The 17,809-nt window shown below is 37.9% G+C and overlaps 3 protein-coding genes across 4 annotated transcripts; 2 read left to right on the top strand and 1 right to left on the bottom strand.

Moving 5' to 3' along the window:
- The first annotated feature begins 620 nt into the window (after positions 1–620).
- LOC149006249 (uncharacterized) lies at positions 621–3,691 on the top strand. 2 transcript variants are annotated; one of them, XM_089166965.1, is made up of 4 exons: positions 621–918; positions 1,087–1,334; positions 1,484–1,703; positions 1,793–3,691. In XM_089166965.1, the coding sequence occupies exons 2-4, from the start codon at positions 1,089–1,091 to the stop codon at positions 2,578–2,580; spliced, it is 1,254 nt and encodes a 417-aa protein (XP_089023091.1). In that variant the 5' UTR covers positions 621–918; positions 1,087–1,088; the 3' UTR covers positions 2,581–3,691. The 2 variants fall into 2 exon arrangements, with proteins under 2 accessions (XP_089023091.1, XP_089023090.1); XM_089166964.1 differs by having other exon boundaries at positions 621–1,334.
- Positions 3,692–3,958: 267 nt separating this feature from the next.
- On the bottom strand, positions 3,959–8,792 carry TIM8 (translocase inner membrane subunit 8). The gene is made up of 2 exons (XM_089166889.1): positions 8,655–8,792; positions 3,959–4,653 (listed from the first exon to the last, which is right to left on the bottom strand). The coding sequence occupies exons 1-2, from the start codon at positions 8,700–8,702 to the stop codon at positions 4,465–4,467; spliced, it is 237 nt and encodes a 78-aa protein (XP_089023015.1). The 5' UTR covers positions 8,703–8,792; the 3' UTR covers positions 3,959–4,464.
- Positions 8,793–11,409: 2,617 nt separating this feature from the next.
- Positions 11,410–15,909, top strand: LOC149006247 (glycerophosphodiester phosphodiesterase GDPD2-like). Its single transcript, XM_089166199.1, has 8 exons — positions 11,410–11,590; positions 11,680–11,864; positions 13,742–13,801; positions 13,912–13,992; positions 14,096–14,296; positions 14,399–14,494; positions 14,586–14,782; positions 14,872–15,909. The coding sequence occupies exons 1-8, from the start codon at positions 11,494–11,496 to the stop codon at positions 15,083–15,085; spliced, it is 1,131 nt and encodes a 376-aa protein (XP_089022325.1). The 5' UTR covers positions 11,410–11,493; the 3' UTR covers positions 15,086–15,909.
- The last annotated feature ends 1,900 nt before the right edge of the window (positions 15,910–17,809 follow it).

The following is a 17,809-nucleotide window of genomic DNA, read 5'->3' as shown; positions in this document are numbered from 1 at the left end:
CCCTTTTGTAACTGTTCTGCAAATTTAAACCCAAATCAATTAAGTATTGAATGGTGTGACCATCATAACTGGGATTCACTTTTTAGTAACAGATTTCTACATGCAGGGACCAGAAACTGGGCTCAGTTGCGGTACAGTGCAGGAATTTAAAACCATGCAGTGTATGTTATTGTCTGGACTCTGGATTTCCCACTTTTACAGATTCAGCTTCCAAAAAGATGAAAAGAATGTCACCTTATAGTCGAGATGTAAGGAAGAGATAAGATCATCACTTGCAGAACAGGGACAGACATGTGCTACTTTAAACTTATCACTGAACTATAAAGAGCAATTTATTACAAATTAAAACTGAAAAAATTCAATAAGTTTAAAAGACTAGTTTATAATTTCTACGCATTAATTGTTTTGAGATAGGGTCAACATACCAGCCTGAGAAGAACCAGAAGCAATAAATGCCCCGTCCAAGTTAATTGAGGGCCTCAACGGCTCAACCCAACGTCTCCGGCAAAACATTTAAATAAAGAAACAAGATAATTAATGGCCAAGAGCTGATGGGAATGGCTGGCTTTACCTTAACACCCAACTTTGGATGTCCAATTCTCTTTAAAGGAAGTGCAGAAACATTTACTGTTACAGAGACGGGAGACCACCCAACCTTAGTACTTGAGTTGAGACTAAATATTTTCACCTCTCTCAAGTCTCAACCCTGTATTTATTTATTAACTCAAACAGAACAAAGCTTCTTCTTTTTCTTTTCCTGTCCAGTTTAAACTGAGGATCTTATATCAATTACTTGTTCTCTGAGAGACGATCAAGAAAGTCTACACATGTAAGACTAAAGTGGGTTGTTGGGTTCCTCATTGCTTCTCAAATTCTGGTTGGTGGCTGCTTCATTTTATCCTTTTGAGAGTTTAACAGGTAGGTTTTCTCTTGTTTTACATTCCTGCAATCGCTTTGGCCATTTTAAGGTGATTGGGTCATCTGGCTTTGCTACCTTGGTTGTTATCTTTCAATTTTTCCCTTGGTTTGGATGGTGTCTCTGGTTCAAGTCTTATGTGCTGCTTTAATGGGTATCGTTAATGGCAGATATGTATAAGAACCAGCTACAAGAACTAGCACAGAGAAGCTGCTTCAACCTCCCTTCTTATGCATGTATCAGGGAAGGACCTGATCATGCACCTCGTTTCAAGGCGTCCGTGAACTTCAATGGTGAGATCTTTGAAGCTTCCAGCTATTGCAACACACTCAGACAAGCAGAACATGCAGCAGCCGAGGTAGCACTCAACACTCTATCGACAAGAGGTCCTTCAAGGTCTCTAGCTGCAAGAGTTCTTGTAAGTAAAAGGAGGAAAGGGGGGGGAAAAACCATGAGAGATCAAAATTTATCTTGCTTTCTTGAAGGTTGAAGAGATGAAGAGGAAAACCTTATGTGGATTTGTTTTTTTTGCTCTCATTTTTTGTATCCTCCTCTAATGTCCTACAGGATGAGACAGGAGTGTACAAGAACCTCCTCCAAGAAACTGCTCATAGAGCTGGTCTGAACCTCCCAGTTTACACCACCATGAGATCAGGGCCTGGCCACTTGCCTGTCTTCACTTGCACAGTCGAGCTTGCTGGCAAAAATTTTACAGGAGAACCCGGGAAAACTAAGAAGCAAGCAGAGAAGAATGCTGCCATGGCTGCCTGGTCTGCTTTGAAGCGAAGTAAGTTTTTTGGGTCTCAGTTCTCTTCCATGAATTTGAATATAATGTCTCTCCCATGCATTCTGAGATGATTATGTCTGTTCTGTCAGTGCCAAACTTAGGTTCTTCATCTCAGACAAAGAAAGAGAGAGAAAGCAGTGAAGAACATGAGCAGAACCGGCCCAAAGATGAAGACATGGCGATGAAACAGAGGGAGAGAAACCAAGCAAGAAGAAAGGTGACATTCGGTAATGGAGACAACAACACTGGCTCCGGTTTTTCCTGCCAGCATCAACAATGGAGATTGATGGATCTACTCTCTGATTTCTCATCAATCTATCCGATCCGATCGCAGAACCAGAACCAGAACTGCTTCTCAAAGATCTTACCACCAACTAATGCTGCCAGAGAAAACAAGCCATCACTTCACTCATCAAGCAGCACAGTTCCAGTACAGGTTAGAAGCGGATCCCAGATTAACATTCAGGAGAGGAGAGCAAACCCAGATGAGAACCACCCAAAGGATGAAAAAGATTGGTTTAATCGGAATTGCAATGGCACTTTCCCATTTTCCCATTACTCTGGTCAGAGAAGCCAGACAAGAACCACCAACTTAGGGCCAATTGGAGCAGCTCCGACGGGAAATCCAACCATCCTGAACACCAGAAAATTTTATGGACAGGCAAAACTACAAGGAATGGCTCCGGCAGTGCATATTCGTACAGTGATCCCAGCGTACGCAGCCCCGCCTGCAAGTCCTTCATCATCGAATACTTCAACACCACAGAAGAAAGAAGGAAGTCAATCTAACCAATCCTTGGCCTCCGTGTCCACAAAAACAGTTAGAGGAGAGCTTTCATCATCAGCGAGCCTAGATCTCAACAGGTTATGGTTATGAACGTCAAAGACAAGATAATCACCCTATTTCTACAACTGATTAGCATATTGTGAGAGTTTTTGGCTGATGCATCTTTCTATAAACCCCTTATGGTCTAACTTTCCCTGTGGCGGTGAATCCATAATATTCTTTGATGGGTCTTGTTCAGAGATTACCGTTAGGAGTTTTCCGTAAGCAGAGAGATAATTAGAAAAACCCAAAAAACTACTGAAGTACTGATAAACACTGATGTTGATGTTGGTGATGAATGAAGAGACTGAAAAGGGGAGAGCATTAATTGAAATCTAGAGTAAAAGATGAAAAAAATTGGAGCGAAGTGGGGTACAGATGGGTAGTGAGTGCATTGAATGCAGGGCTCTACACCAAACAAATACACAAATAAACGCGAGCGTTAATTTGCGGTCAGAAATTTAATGGTCCTGTCTTCTCCATTAATGTTTCTTTAATAAGGAGAAAGACGTGAGGAGATAGACGACAGAAGGAGCAAGCACTATACTTCCGTTGATTTGCTTATCATGCTTTCTAGGCTGAATTTTTATAATTATGATTTTTTCGTTTTTTTATCTTACAAATCAAAACCCTAGATTTTTCTCGACTTCAATCCCTCATTTGCAAGTTGGGGATGAATCGGATGGTTATGGACTTATTGTAATGGTTTTTTTTTTGTTGAAGTCTGATTGAAGCAGAGTCTTCCGAGCAACCCTATTAGTGTTATGTGGAGATGGTAAACTATTGAATTTTGACATGCAATATCTGTTTTCACATATTTCCACCTGATTCATGACAAGTAGAATCTAAAAACAAAAACATTTACAATATGGGTTCCGTTTCTCTTGCAAAAAAGTGTAACATTCATACACTTGCATAAGATGTTGAGGACAGATCACAACTGTGGAAAAAGCACAAGCAAAACACACAACCACAAAAAAGATTGTTTACTAGACAGAAAAAGAAATTCAACAAAGAATTTAGCTATTGTGTTTTTTTCTTTAAGTTATGGCATATAGACTATTTACTGGGAAATCAAAACCCTAATTCTTATGGATTACAATTCTACTCCTATACTGATCCAAAATTTGTTCCAATTACAAATACAACCAAACTCTAATTATATAAAATCGCAAAAAATAATACGACCCCAAACCCGATTTTGTTAAAGGTTGGTTTGTGCTAGACCAATTCCATGCACATTATCAATTCAATATTTTAGACTGATACGCTAAACATCTGAAAAGAATCAACAGAATTTGAGCTATACTTTTTACAAAGAAACTATTTACTCGGATAAAACCCTACTATGGTTCGACTACTGCACAAACAAAAAAAAAAATTCTACTCCACTGATCGAAAAACTTGCTCCAATTACAAATACAACCAAACTCTAATTATATAAATTTGCAAAAATAATACAACCCCAAACCCCATTTTGTTAAAGGTCGGTTTGTGCTAGACCAATTCCATGCACATTATCAATTCAATATTTAGACTGATACGCTACATCTGATCCGATTTGAATAATTTTAACAAAGAAACATCTCGTAACATAAGTAGGCGAATGCAGAAAAAATAGTCCACCACTCCAAATTGGTTTAGGCCACAGGAAACCACGATTCAAACCTGAAGTGTTGTGTCCCCAAGCCCATGGCACCAAAAAACACATGATCTACACCCCCAAAAATAAAATATCAACCAAATATTGTCAAATTAAACCGGAGCCAACGACGGCTCATAATCCGAAACTTGGAATGCCTCTCAAAAGTAAATACAATTTCAATGTTACAGAGGCGTTTTTCTACTGATAATCAACCAATAACACAAGTAAAGCCAGAAAAATGACCAGATAGATATCTCGATTGCTAATGGCTCAATGAACTTTCGAAAAAATCAGCCCATGGACTGAAAGCGGCTAACAATGATGCGAGTCATGTCTGCGTACCGCTTTGCACAGTTGGAAAGGCAGGCTACCTCACTCGAACTAAACTTGCTGCTCGGAGTTCCGGTGATGCACTTGTCCCAACAAACACTCGTAAGCTTTGAGACAACTTCATTTATCATAGCTTTCTGCTTTTCTTGCTGTACACCAGAATGTCAAAACAGTTCAGATTAGATATAATTCTAGTGACACAACAGGCTTGGCTCCTGTTCCAACACCAATATAACAAACGTGCAGCATCCAAAAACCATTTTTAACCATCTGATGATCCCTTGGATTGCTTTCAAAGCTCAATACTTTCCGTAATTGTCATCTACATCTAACAAGGCAAAATATTTGACCTCAAGCAATCCCTACGTTGGAAAATCCGAATCTAAATATCTTATGTTCGAAAAAGGATGCCCCAGGCCACTACGTGGGGTTCCATCCAACAAACATGTATTATATAGTATGTAGAAATGCAATCCAAATAAAAAAAAGATGATATAGAGGATATCCTGGAAAACCTACAAGACACTAGAGCGGGTAATAGTCTAATGACATTATTCCACCTATGAAGGGTCGTGGTTTTACTTTACAAGTTCTAAGTCTCTTGTTGGAAAATGCAATGCCAGCATTGACACGTCAGCATCCATTAACTTTGATGATAACAAACACAAAATACTAATAGCTATATTGAATTGTGTATTTCTAGTTCAATATGAGAGCAAGCGGATCAAATCCAACCCAACACCGGATGTCCAAGTCCAAGCCAAGATGGACATCAAGCCTAAGTCAAGATGAGCATAAAGAATGAAATACAAAAAGACTCAAGAAAATCAATGAAAATCAACTCAAGCTCAGCAAGAAGACTTAGCAAACTAGGGCCTAGGACACCTCCTTCAAATATAAATGAAATTGCACTCATTTGCATCAAAATCTTGTACAACGTGTCATTAGATTGACCTAAGACATGTTAGGACAGTCTGTGTGGACATAGGGTTGACTGGAGATAAAATTCCCTAAAAATTCCATTAGGCTTTAGACGGCGCACTGTCTAAGCAGATGGAGCGCCTTGTGATCATATATGAATCATATACAATTACAATGGCTCTAGTCCGTCTAACTCAGATGGCGAACCATCTAGGTTTAAGTCACTCAACGGCTATTTCTTTTAAGTGACAGCACACTGCCTAACCCGAAGGTGCGTCATATGGGCTAAAATTTGAGTGTTAGTTTTAGCCGTTGAGGAGTTGAGCCAAATAATAAAATGCAATCTTTGTAAGCCCAACCACCCCCATTTGAGAGCTCAACCTGATCAATTGATTAGTTGCTCCCAACTACTCTCAAGCTCTCAAATTTGTCAAAGAATACTTGCTTTATTGCTTCTCACCCTTACCCAGTCCTTGAAGTTCATACCAAGGAACTAAAGCAATCTAGTGGAAGCTAAGCAATGGTGATTAAAAGCTTTTGGGTCATAATTGCGGTGCATATCATTTCCATTTGAACATACGTATCCATTGCATCACTCTCACATAAGGGAGTGTCACACCTCTCATTAGGTTATATCATTTCATCTTTTGTAATCTTTTGTAACTTGTCAATTCAATTCTAAGTGCTTTTGCCTTAGTGTAAACAAAAACTGTGTAAAGGGTGCTCTTGTCCTATTGAAACAAAGATGGTTTAAAATGTGCTCTTGCCCTATTGAACAAAAACTATAAGGGTTTGATTCTCTACCCACCATATCAAAAAAGAATCACTAGTGGAATTCTTTCTTAAGGCCAAGAAAGGAGCAGACGTATTATAGTCAAACAACTATAAAATCCTTGAATTGTGATTGATTGCAATTTTTACTTTCATTTAATTCATAATTAATATTGAATTTGCAATTAAACTGAAAGGTTAATCCACTAGTTGCAACATATTCACCCCACCCCTCTAGGTTGCATTAATATCTCTAATTTAATAGAATTGGACAGATATGTTTTAATCAAGCCATAGTCTCTATCTTGAAGAAACATAAGTTGTAGGGGATCCCTCCAACCATACTAGAGGTTTCCTATTTTTATTGCTTAGAGTAAAGAAGTTGGCATAAAGAACAGTAAGTTTTGGCTTGGTGCAGTGGTGATCCCATACATTTATAATATGGTGAGCATTTCCAGTAGTGATTCCGATCAGAAGACTACTTTGGTAAATCAGTTGATTAGGTTTGGTGATGATTCCATTTATTTAGGTCATCCTTTCAGGCTTTACTAGTTTAAGATCAATTCTGCACCAAAAGCAACAATGCAATAAACCAAAAAGACTAAAAGGAGGGGAAGAAAAGTACTAAGTTGATAGGGTGAGATCAAGATGTAAGTTATTTGATAGACTTTCATAGACAACAAAAGCTTTGTGGTCTCAATTCACAAAAATGAAGGCGACACACAAAGTTGCAACAACTAAGGCATACAACAAATGAGTCATACTAAGATTAACAGAACCCCCACCCCACCCCACCTATTTTTAATTTTTAACACATGAGAGAAAAGAGACCACTCCTTTGGAAACCAATTTGGTTTTGTGGCAGGAAGATCGACAACAAAGATTATAAATCCAATTCGAAGACTCATGGAAAGATTCAACAACAGAAAAAGAGATCTCCATATAGTCTTTATCAACCTAGATAAAGCATATGACATAATTCTTAGGGATTTACTCTAGCATGTTCCAAGTATTATAAATGTTTCAAGTGAGTATGTAAGCAAAATTATTGATTTGTATGATAGTGTGTGGACTAAAGTAGGAACTTTAGAGGGTCAAAGTAGTATACTCCCATTTACAGTAAGATTACATTAAGGATCACATTTAAGCCCTAATCTGTTTGTGCTTATCATGGATGAATTAACCAAAAACATACAAAGTGCGGGCCCTTGGTGCATGATTTTGCTGATGACATTGCTTATGAGCCAAATGCTAGAATAAACACTAACTGGAATATGGAGATCAATCTTGGAACCGAACATTTTAAAGATTAGTAGAATGAAGACCAAATATGGTGGTGTCAAAAGTTAACGAGATATTATGCATGGCGAGCATTTTAGGCATGAAGGATCAAGAATATTGGAAAGCTATAAAATTGGAGTATGAAGCAAACATTCAGCACGAAAAGAAAATAACAAGCATATTATTATTCAGTCAATTAGAACCTGTTCTCTTCCTTCTGAAATTGCACTTCAGCAACTTATTGTCCAACCTAGAGAACAAGGGAATGATATGCTCAATAAGAGCAGTAAAAAAAGCCTCTCTGATGATATCAGTAAGCAAGATGGCACAAGGAACTGATGAGTATTAGTTTGACTTAACCTTCACAAGAAGGCTCAATGCTTCAATGAGCATATTAATCAACCAACAACGAGTATATAAAGCATTTTAGTTGGATTCACTTGCACCACTACCCACTGAAAACTGTGCAAGAAAGCCACTAAATACGTCATACACAGATCAGCATCCACCACTAGATCCAAGAATGGCAATATCTGATCACCATCAAACAGATTGAACTAAAAGCAAATCAAAGCTTTCAGCTACTCTATGATGGCTGAAGAACTACAGACACTGATTTGGAGACCACATAGGCCTGACAGGCACTAATTCAATCTCCAGAGCTAAGTTTACCTTTCGGCATAGGCAAATTTAGAGGGAAACCTCCACAATTTTCAGAGTTCACTACTAATAACACTAACAAACACGTTCGGAATCTCAATCTTTTTTCTATAAAAACCTGCAAGGGTAAAAATTGGGTGTGTGTTTCCTCTATCTTTCTATTGCTACATCAAGAATGCACGCAACAAGAACAAAGCAAAGTAAAATCCAGGCACCTGCAGTTATCCATGAATAGCAATCAAATCTGGATCAACAATTACTCACGAAAACCAGAATTGATTTCCCATTGTTAAACACAAGAACGAGACTCAGCTTGGAATTGGTTACTAAAGGAACTATATTCAACAACCAAACAAACAAATCCAGCGAAATAAAATGCGTGGTTTCACTTCGATTTTTATATATCTCCTACGGGAAAAAGACAATTGAAACAACCATAAACTCGTCACGGAAAGCGAAATAACAGAGCATTGCACAAAAATTCGGGAGCAGGAGAACGAAATTACAGAGATCTTACATCAAGAAATTTCTCCAGCTCTTGTGAGTTTAAATTTGAATGATCCATTAGGATTGATTTTGCTTCTGGTAGGAAATCAGCTGAGCAAACTGAAACCCTAAAACCCTTGAATCACTTCACGACGGCTTGGCCGCTGAAAATTATAAGAGAATCTGCTTAAATACTTTGAGGGAGGGAATGAGAGGGTATCTAGTATCCATCCACGATCCATCATCGCCCGTCTACGTGGGTGACGAAAAAGGTCCTCCTTTATGACCGTCGGATTAGAATCAATCGCATTAGACTGCATTCGCTACGCCATCACGGTGTACGGGGTTGGCCCAAATTTGAATGTTCAAGGCCCAGCGGAGGCCCTGTAATCTTTTCTTGTTCTTATTACCAAGGCCCATGGGCCAGCAAGGAAGGGTGAGGAGATTTGGAGAGATAGAGGTTTGAGATCTCTTTGGTCTTACTGTCTTTATATAACATTGATCAATGATCACATATGTCAAAGGTGGTATGTTAAAGCAGTTAAAGACCCAACTTCCCTAGGGGAGGTCTTGGGTTTGCACCCAGTCGGCGGCATTAATATAAAGCTCCCCCTGAGGAAGTAAATCGTGGTGTGCGTAAGCTAGCCCACCAATCACTTAAAAATTCTCGATGTGCCAAATGAAGGAGACACTCAAAGAATATCATTTATTCTCACACCTCTCTACCATTGCATATCACACGGCTCCATGCTATATACAAAAGTTCTCCATTTATTTATTTTTTTTTTTTTTTTATTTTTTTTATTTTTTTTTTTTTTTTAAAAATGATTTTTTTTAAATATTTTACATTATTCCGAGTTTCTTTGAGAAACCCTTGCCACTACAATGTGACATAAAGCATCTGGTATTATATATATATGAGCTGTAGTTGTCGGCCAAATTGATTCGAGTACCTTCCCTTATTTCAGTTGTCGATGATTCCCATCCATAATTAATTCAAAAAGTTTTCTACCTGAAAAATAAATGAATTCAAGAAGGTTCACCACCACCCAGTTGCTTGGTTTCCTTGCGATTCAAATAATCATCATCGATGCGGAAAGCAAAATCCCTTACCCACTACCAGCCAACTGCAATCGATCAAACTTCCTTTCTTCCAAAAAAATAATTACACTTTCAAATCTTTCTTACCAAAAAGAACTTCCAGTTTGCTTTAAAAAGTTGCAGGTTCGATGCTTCTTTGGTGTAATCTCCGCCCTTTAATATAGTTTCCACTCAAAAATGGAAAAGAAAAAAAGCAAAATTCTTTTATTATTAGTATTTTATTTCAGTCTCGTAATGCTCAGACTAAAGCCAAGTTAACCTAGATTAAGACCATACAAAGATTTATTTAATATCATATAATTATTTGATTCGAAAACTACTAGAATTAATATAATATAGTTTATAAGTATGGATTTATCTCATTGACTATACTTTCGAGGAGATAGTTTTATGTATAATTCAAATATAAGGTGAGGTTTCGTCCCTAAATTCAAGATAATTTGAAATTTTGACCCCATATTTATCTTTTACTTTATTGACCAATGTATTTGTTTATTGAGGTTTGATCATCTTTTAAAGGAGAACAATGTACTCTCTTACTTGAAATTGATTTCAATGTTGCGGCATAATTTTGTGAAATGGATGGTCAAAATCGTTTGAGATATTGATCTAGACCTTTCATTATACAACACCTTAGCAAAATCTCCAAAATAGTGGCAGAGTTCAAATATAAATTTATTTAAAAAAAAAAAAAATAGGGATAACAATCTCACTAGATCCCAAGTGGGCCCACTCCCTACTATATGATTTAACACATCTAGAGAGCACATTGTTCTCTTCCGAATGAAAGTTGACGATCCGGGGTTCAACTTTAGTGTATTGTATTGGTTGAGATTTCAATCTCAACTGTCCGTCCCACTTTTAATCATCTGCGACACAAACAATTGAGATCAAAATGCAGATGCTACGAACGATTAATATACAGCATTCAAGTCTTGTTCTCTTCTGAATGAAAGTTGACCATTCGAGGTTCAACTTTAGTGCATTGTATTGCCAACGATCGAGATTTTGATCTCAACTGTATATCTCACTTTTAATCATCTACTACAAAGATAGTCGAGATAAAAATACAAATATTGTGATTTAATGTGCAACATTCAAGTCTACCCGAACTACTATTTAATATCTATTCTCCTTATCCGCAGTTTACGCGGACGGGGTTGGCTATCTAAGCCATCGAGATAACTTTATTTACTTATTTTAGCATTGGCCGCCGTCAGCCCACGCTGCTGAGCTGGCAAATCCAAATAAAAACTATGCCTGGTGAGGTCTTGCGTGTAGCGCATATCCAATAAAAAAAATAGGAAAAAGATATACAATCTCACGAGAAAATGAGATCCAGAGAAATACGCGTGGTCTTGTTTTGTCAAAACTCGGAAAACGGAGAGTCACGGTCACGGTCACGGATCGAAGAGAGATATTCCTGTTGGATATTCCTTTCACTTTCACCAGATTTAACGGAAACCGTCCTTTCTCGCATCTTCTCCTTCTTTCTTCTTCCCACACCTGTGGGAGGGAGGGAGGGGCTTTGGACAGTGACGCAATCGAATTGCCCATTAACTGCAGAACAGGAAAGAAAAGAAATCCGAATATCCAGTGGCATAATCCAAACATTTTAGAATATACCGCCGTTAGATTCCGTTTTCTTTCCGTTATTAATCCTCGCCCCCTTAAATACTCTTCTGCAAATCTCTCCTACGTCCATCCAGATCTCATTGTGTCCTATTTCTTGAATTCTCGCTTCCTTCTTCTGGTTCTGCAATCCTTTAATGGCTCTTAAAGCCGTTCTCGCCGCCGACGTACCTAATCTCGATCAGGTGCCGGAACGTGCCACTCCGACGATCTATTCACCTCGCATCTCCAGTGGTTAGTACCTGATCTCGATCCTCCTTTTTCTGACTGACTAGTTGTCAGATTGTTGTTTGTGATTTAATCTGATTGTTTGTTATGTTCAGGAAACGATGTAGCTGGCCGAACTTCATTAAAATGGCCAAAGTTTCAAGTCATAGGACACAGAGGAAGTGGCATGAACATGTTGCAATCGCCGGATCGGAGGATGAAGGCCATCAAAGAAAACTCAGTTCTTTCTTTCAATACTGCCGCCAAATTCGGTGTCGATTTTGTTGAATTCGACGTTCAGGTGAGATTTCCGGCGATAACTCATGTCCTCTCATGTATTTTTTTTTTCCGGCGAAAATCCATTTCATTACAGGCCTCAAGCTTTGTCGTCGCGGCAGATGTGGCTGTCGATACGGCTTACGTCCGCTGCGTACGGATCTGCAATTCTGCCGCGTACGAAATTGCAATACTGCGGCGATTCTCCGCGAAATTTCCCTGGTTTTCCAGGAGAGACTCTCTCTCTCCTCAAATCCAATTCATCCATATTTGACACGTGCTCGTTAAGTGATTAGACCAGGGATTTCCATAATCAAACGTCTCAAAATCGATCGTAATTAGGCTGCAACAGGGCAAGCTGTGCCCCATTTTTGCAATCTCAAGCCTATTCTTATTTTATAATATAAATTTATTTAGATCAGCCAGTTGCCCTTTTCCGTTTTCTACCTTTCATGTTTTCTACCTTTCATGACTCGGTTAGGAATAATCAATACTGTTCAGGTTCTAATTTACTGGTCAATGATTATTATTTTTAATTTGAAGTCCTATGAGGCCTGTTCCTATCCTAATTATTCCTGATTGGGCTGGGTCGAGATGGGTTAGTTTCGATCCTGTCCTTATTGGCCTTGACTAGCATTATTCACCCTATCTTAGCCTTAAAATATCAAAAATAAATTTAAATAAAAAATAAGAATATTACAGATAAATTAAAATAAAATATATAGAAATATAAAATAATTCAAGCTACTATAAAATGATAAAATAATCAATAAATTCATAGTGTTTTTTTTTTTTTTGTAACAAATAAACGGGGTTTAGCAACTCTGAAAAAGAAACTACTCAATCATGCAAATCTTATCCAGCTAATAGGATCTCCTCAAATTCATAGTGTTGCTTAAAACATAAATAAATACACACTCCATAATTTCATATTCAGCTATGAAGATCGCTCATTGTTTTGGTGATGAAAATTGAAAACTTTATACAAAGTTTCAAATTTTCAATCAATATAAATTAAAAGAAATCACTAAAAAGTGTTTGTGTTACAATTAAAATGATAAAAAAAAATTTAGGGTTATGATCAGAGTCAAATTAGAGTCAAGATTAGGTCAAAATTAGGGTTAAGACCATAGTCAAAATTAAGGTCATGGCAAAAAAATTAGGACGTGTCGAAAAAATCTCAAAACCTTAGCTCTAATACCATGAAAGAATGCAAAGAAAACTCTGTTTTTGATAAGTAGGTTGCTTATCTTGATGGGTAAGTTTTATGTATTTATAAATAAACATGGTTGTTGTACAACATTCGTTTACAATATTCAAATTTGAATTCAAAATTAAAAACTTAAATTAAAAACTTGAATTCAAAAATCAAATTCAAACCATAACGGATCTGTTATGGTCTTTCATGGATCGAGCTGGCCAAAGATCATAATATTTTTGGCCCACCCTTGGTTCTGAATGTTCAAGATCATAATATTTTGGCCCGACCCGTCCTAAGGCCAAAATCTTAAATTCAAGCCCTATTCGGGCTTAAGGTGGGCTTAGGGTGGGTAAGGGTCGCTGGGGCCAATTTTGCACCCCTAGATCATATTGGTGACAAATTAACATCTGGTTGGACCTGGTTTTAATCTTGGACCAATATTGGTCCGGATCAGCCTATGAACTTGAACTGTGTGCATCAATTTGGATATCAATGTAGAACCATAGAAGGGGATCCATTGATTGCATCTCATTTTGCCTGTTATTCGTCTCGTCAATTCGATTGTTAATCCAAATTTCACCATACTGATTTATTTTCTTCTATGGCTTTCATCTGGTCTTTTGATTTCAATAGAATTTATTGGATGACGAAGAACCTTAGAGAAGGTTGGTTTGTAAACAGAAATTACATAATTTTTGTAGGTGACCAGAGATGACTGTCCAGTCATTTTCCACGATGATTTCATCTTCACAGAAGTAAATGTAAGATAATCCACACTATAACCCTCCTTGCTTTGTTTTCTTACTTCTGCGTATTATCTTTTTTTCTTCTCTGGGTGAACTAATTGCATTTTTCATTCCATTTGATTCAGGGTGAAACTTCACAAAGGAGACTAACAGAGCTTACATTGGCTGAATTCCTTGATTATGGACCCAAAAGAGAGCCTGGAAATGTAATTGTTTTGCTTTGTTCTTCTGTCTTCTTTTCTGGGTTCTCTGCAAACATATCAAATGAACTCAGATTGATATCTAATTTTTAAATTATTGCATATTCAGGTTGGGAAAACACTTTTTAGAAAAACTAAGGACGGCAGCATTATCAACTGGCATGTTGAAGATGATGATGCCTTCTGTACTTTACAAGAAGCATTTGAGAGGGTCACCCCATCTTTGGGGTTCAACATCGAGCTGAAGTTTGATGACCACATTCTTTATCGAGATGAAGATCTCATCCATGTCCTTCAGGCTGTCTTAAGGGTATGCTTCCCCTGGCTGTTACTTGGCTTAATCAATCTCTTATTTGTCTCATCTAAAATTCTTACCTGTGTTCTTCTCATGTGCTCTCAACTGGGTGAACAGGTTGTGTTTGAGTATGCCAATGAGAGGCCAATTATCTTCTCAAGCTTCCAACCCGACGCAGCAAGGTTGATCAAAATGCTGCAGAGCATCTATCCCGTAAGGACTCATGGTCTTTTCCCATAATTTATTGAACTACTGGTGTTCAACAGGAATGAGTTCCAATGGCTGTTGGTAATATGAAAACCAGGTATTCTTCCTGACAAATGGAGGAACTGAAATTTACACTGATGTGAGAAGGAATTCCTTGGAGGAGGCTGTAAACCTATGCTTAGCATGTGGCTTACAAGGGATTGTTTCAGAAGTTAAAGCCATCTTCAGAAATCCAGCAGCCGTTAACATGATGAGAGAAGCTAATCTTTCACTCTTAACTTATGGCCAATTGAAGTATGCATTCTTAGAATTCTAACTCTTTGTGTTAAATTTTCCCCTGGGTTGCAACTTGCAACATCTAATGAGTTATTGATTTGTTTCAGCAATGTTCCTGAAGCGGTTTACATGCAATATCTCATGGGTGTGGATGGAGTGATAGTGGATTTTGTTCCAGAGATTACAGCAGCAGTGTCTGAGTACATCAATCCAGGAAAGGACGATGAGGGAGACGATGGGCAGACTCGAAGACAAGCAAGGCCCAAATTCTCACAGGACGAACTTTCTTTTATACTAAAGTTAATACCTGCGTTAGTATAGGCTCATGGCCACCGATACTGGGACACATACACCTCACAGAGAGGATACGAAACATGATACAGGATTGCATAATTGCTTCCCCTTTCCACAGTAAGGTATTTTGGCAAGGAGAATGAACCTTTTCAGAAGGGAATCATTGTACAGTTATTTGATCTTTTCACCCCCATCAATAGCTATTAAATCTGTATTACTAACTTTTAGAAAGTAGTGTTTGGGGGGTGGCTGTTGTGGGACTTACTGTCTTGCTTTGCTTTTGACAGTTTGGGTTTCACCATTTATCCTTCTATCTTTGGAAAGAAATACGGGAATGAAAAGCAGCCTCTTTATATATCAACAAAATTTTCTTGTTGCAGATTCATCTTTCAAGGTTTTATACTTATTGTCAAAATATAAATTGAATTGAAATCCCTGTATGTAGTGATTCTAAAGGTTCTTAAGATACACATTCAAAAAAATTTCCTGGGGAGGAAAATCCAGATTACATACATAGTATAATGTATCCTCTACTCTGTGAGAGAGAGCAAGCAACATGGAGTATCGGAGGTCTAGCTTTAAGACCTGATCGAGCTGGTCTAAGAGGTGAAACCCCTTCTGGATGTGGTGTCTAGTTGTCCCACCCGGACTACAATAACAACAATAAGCATTGTCCCAAATAAATGGGGTTGGTTACAAGGATCCTTGTCTTCCAATCAGCTATTCTTGTGACCATGTTAGATGCAATGTCATAAGCTATGCACGTCATTTTTTAACCTTAAGCTATGCGCATCCTTTCTAATTTCTTTTAAGGTTGTCTTGAGTTGGCCCCTAGCTCTTCCAATTGAGGCCCAGATTGAATCACTTTCTCTGTATATAAGGGCTTTTGCAGGTATTTGTTGAATGTGACTGTGCCACTACAAACAAATTTCTCGTAATTTCTCTTCCATGAGCTAGGTGATCTAAAATCCAAAGTCAAGGCCATAGTGGGCTAAAGTAAAGCAGAGCTGATCAGGCCCATGCTCTAGCAAATTTGGGCTTGACTCCTCTGACTATGAGGTGCAGTAGGGCTGAATCAAGTTGTAGTTGGGTTTCATATGCTCTGCATGATCTGCACTATTGTGAAGCCTAATGAAATGGGCGACTTTTTGATTGAATTTTTGGATTTCTCCATGATTCCACTCTATTTTAACTAAATAAATATTATTTCTGCTCAAGGAAAGTGTCCACCCATCTGCCCAAGCCTCCCCGAATGGCAACATATGACTGCGTACCAATATGGCAATGTTAGTTTAGGCAATTAGCCCAATAACTCAGCGAATAGAAGATCAAACGGTGTTGGAATTTCTTTTTTTTTTTTAAATTATAAAATTCAAAATATTTTAATGTGCTTTTCTAATGAAGGGTTAGAGGTGATGTTATTCTCTATTAGATACCTAAATAACCAACGGGTAGTCTATGAAAAGTCTTGTTTGAATGGCTAACAAACAAGCCTTAAGGGAAAAATGTGGTTTGAGACATACTCTTTGGGGATAACTCTTCGTATGTGTCTCTTCGTCTTCTATATAAAGAGATGAGTTAGTCCCTAATTGTTTTAGCATCGATTTATATTAATCTCAGTCTCTTGCCTTTCTAACAGAAGTTTGTGAATTTTGACGGGTTTGTGAGTATTACCTTCAGATGTTCTTTACTCATACTTGCCCTTTGGAGTGCATGGTATTAGGACTAGAGAGTTGTTTTATCTTGGAAGTGAAGACACCATGATGAACTCAGACTACACTATAAAGGAGCGTTAAAATACCTCAAGGAAAGTATGTTTTTGTACGACTCAACTCATGTACGTGTATATTTCGCAAGATATATAACGATATTGCCAGTATCTTCTTCAACTTCTCAACTATATTCCTGTGAGTTGACGTAGGTTTGGGGTTGTATGTATCATTCAGTGTGCCATGGCATGCACCTACTGAAACTTGTTCAACATTGTTGATCCTTGCCACACAGGAACTGAAAACTATCTAAAGGTATAGAAAACAGAACCATCCAATAATCACACATGATTCTTCACCCTTGAGATTTTTAACCCTTCAAGAGTAGTAGAATTCATCTTCTATTTAACTCTCACTGTCATAGGTAGATCTCAAATGGGTAAATACCCCTGGTTCTTTCTATCTTCTTTTTGTTTGTTTGTTTGTGGGGTTTAAAGTCATCGGGTTCATCTTTTCTTGTGATTCCCATTCCAGAATTTGCAAGGAGTCTGGTCCAACAGATTCCAATTGATTCAACTTTTGAAACCGTGACCAGAGAAGCTTCTCCTTAGTCTTCCTTGGTGTAATCGATGTCGTACAAGAAAATTTGTGCTTCTGCCCAATTAGAGGATAACCTTGCAACAAGCACTAACTAGTCCAAATCATCAGCTGTCAACACACTGGAGTGGCGTGTGAACACTGAGTAATTAACTTTGTGGCTGTTGCCTTTGTTGTTTCCTATGAAAAATACAAGTCAGGAACTATTACTAGCCATATTTTTGTTGATGGGAAAACTGGAAACGCACACATGGAGGAGACAGAAACTTTCTGGATACAAGAATTTCTCAGAATAACCTTGATGACCTACTTAACTTTGGAGTAAAGGAAGACAATTTCATCTCTGCCCTTTGAATTTGAAAGCTAAGTGATAATATCTGTGATGCTTTGGTCAAGTTTGATGTCTTTGATGCCCACTTCTGAACGAAATTCCCATTGTGTTATT

The sequence above is a fragment of the Hakea prostrata genome, chromosome 8 (assembly GCF_041222555.1).
Source record: "Hakea prostrata isolate BN-2017 chromosome 8, UWA_Hpros_2, whole genome shotgun sequence".
Taxonomy (NCBI): Eukaryota; Viridiplantae; Streptophyta; class Magnoliopsida; order Proteales; family Proteaceae; genus Hakea; species Hakea prostrata.
The sequence above is the reverse complement of the archived record's forward strand: the minus strand, read 5'-3'. Positions and strand labels throughout refer to the sequence as shown.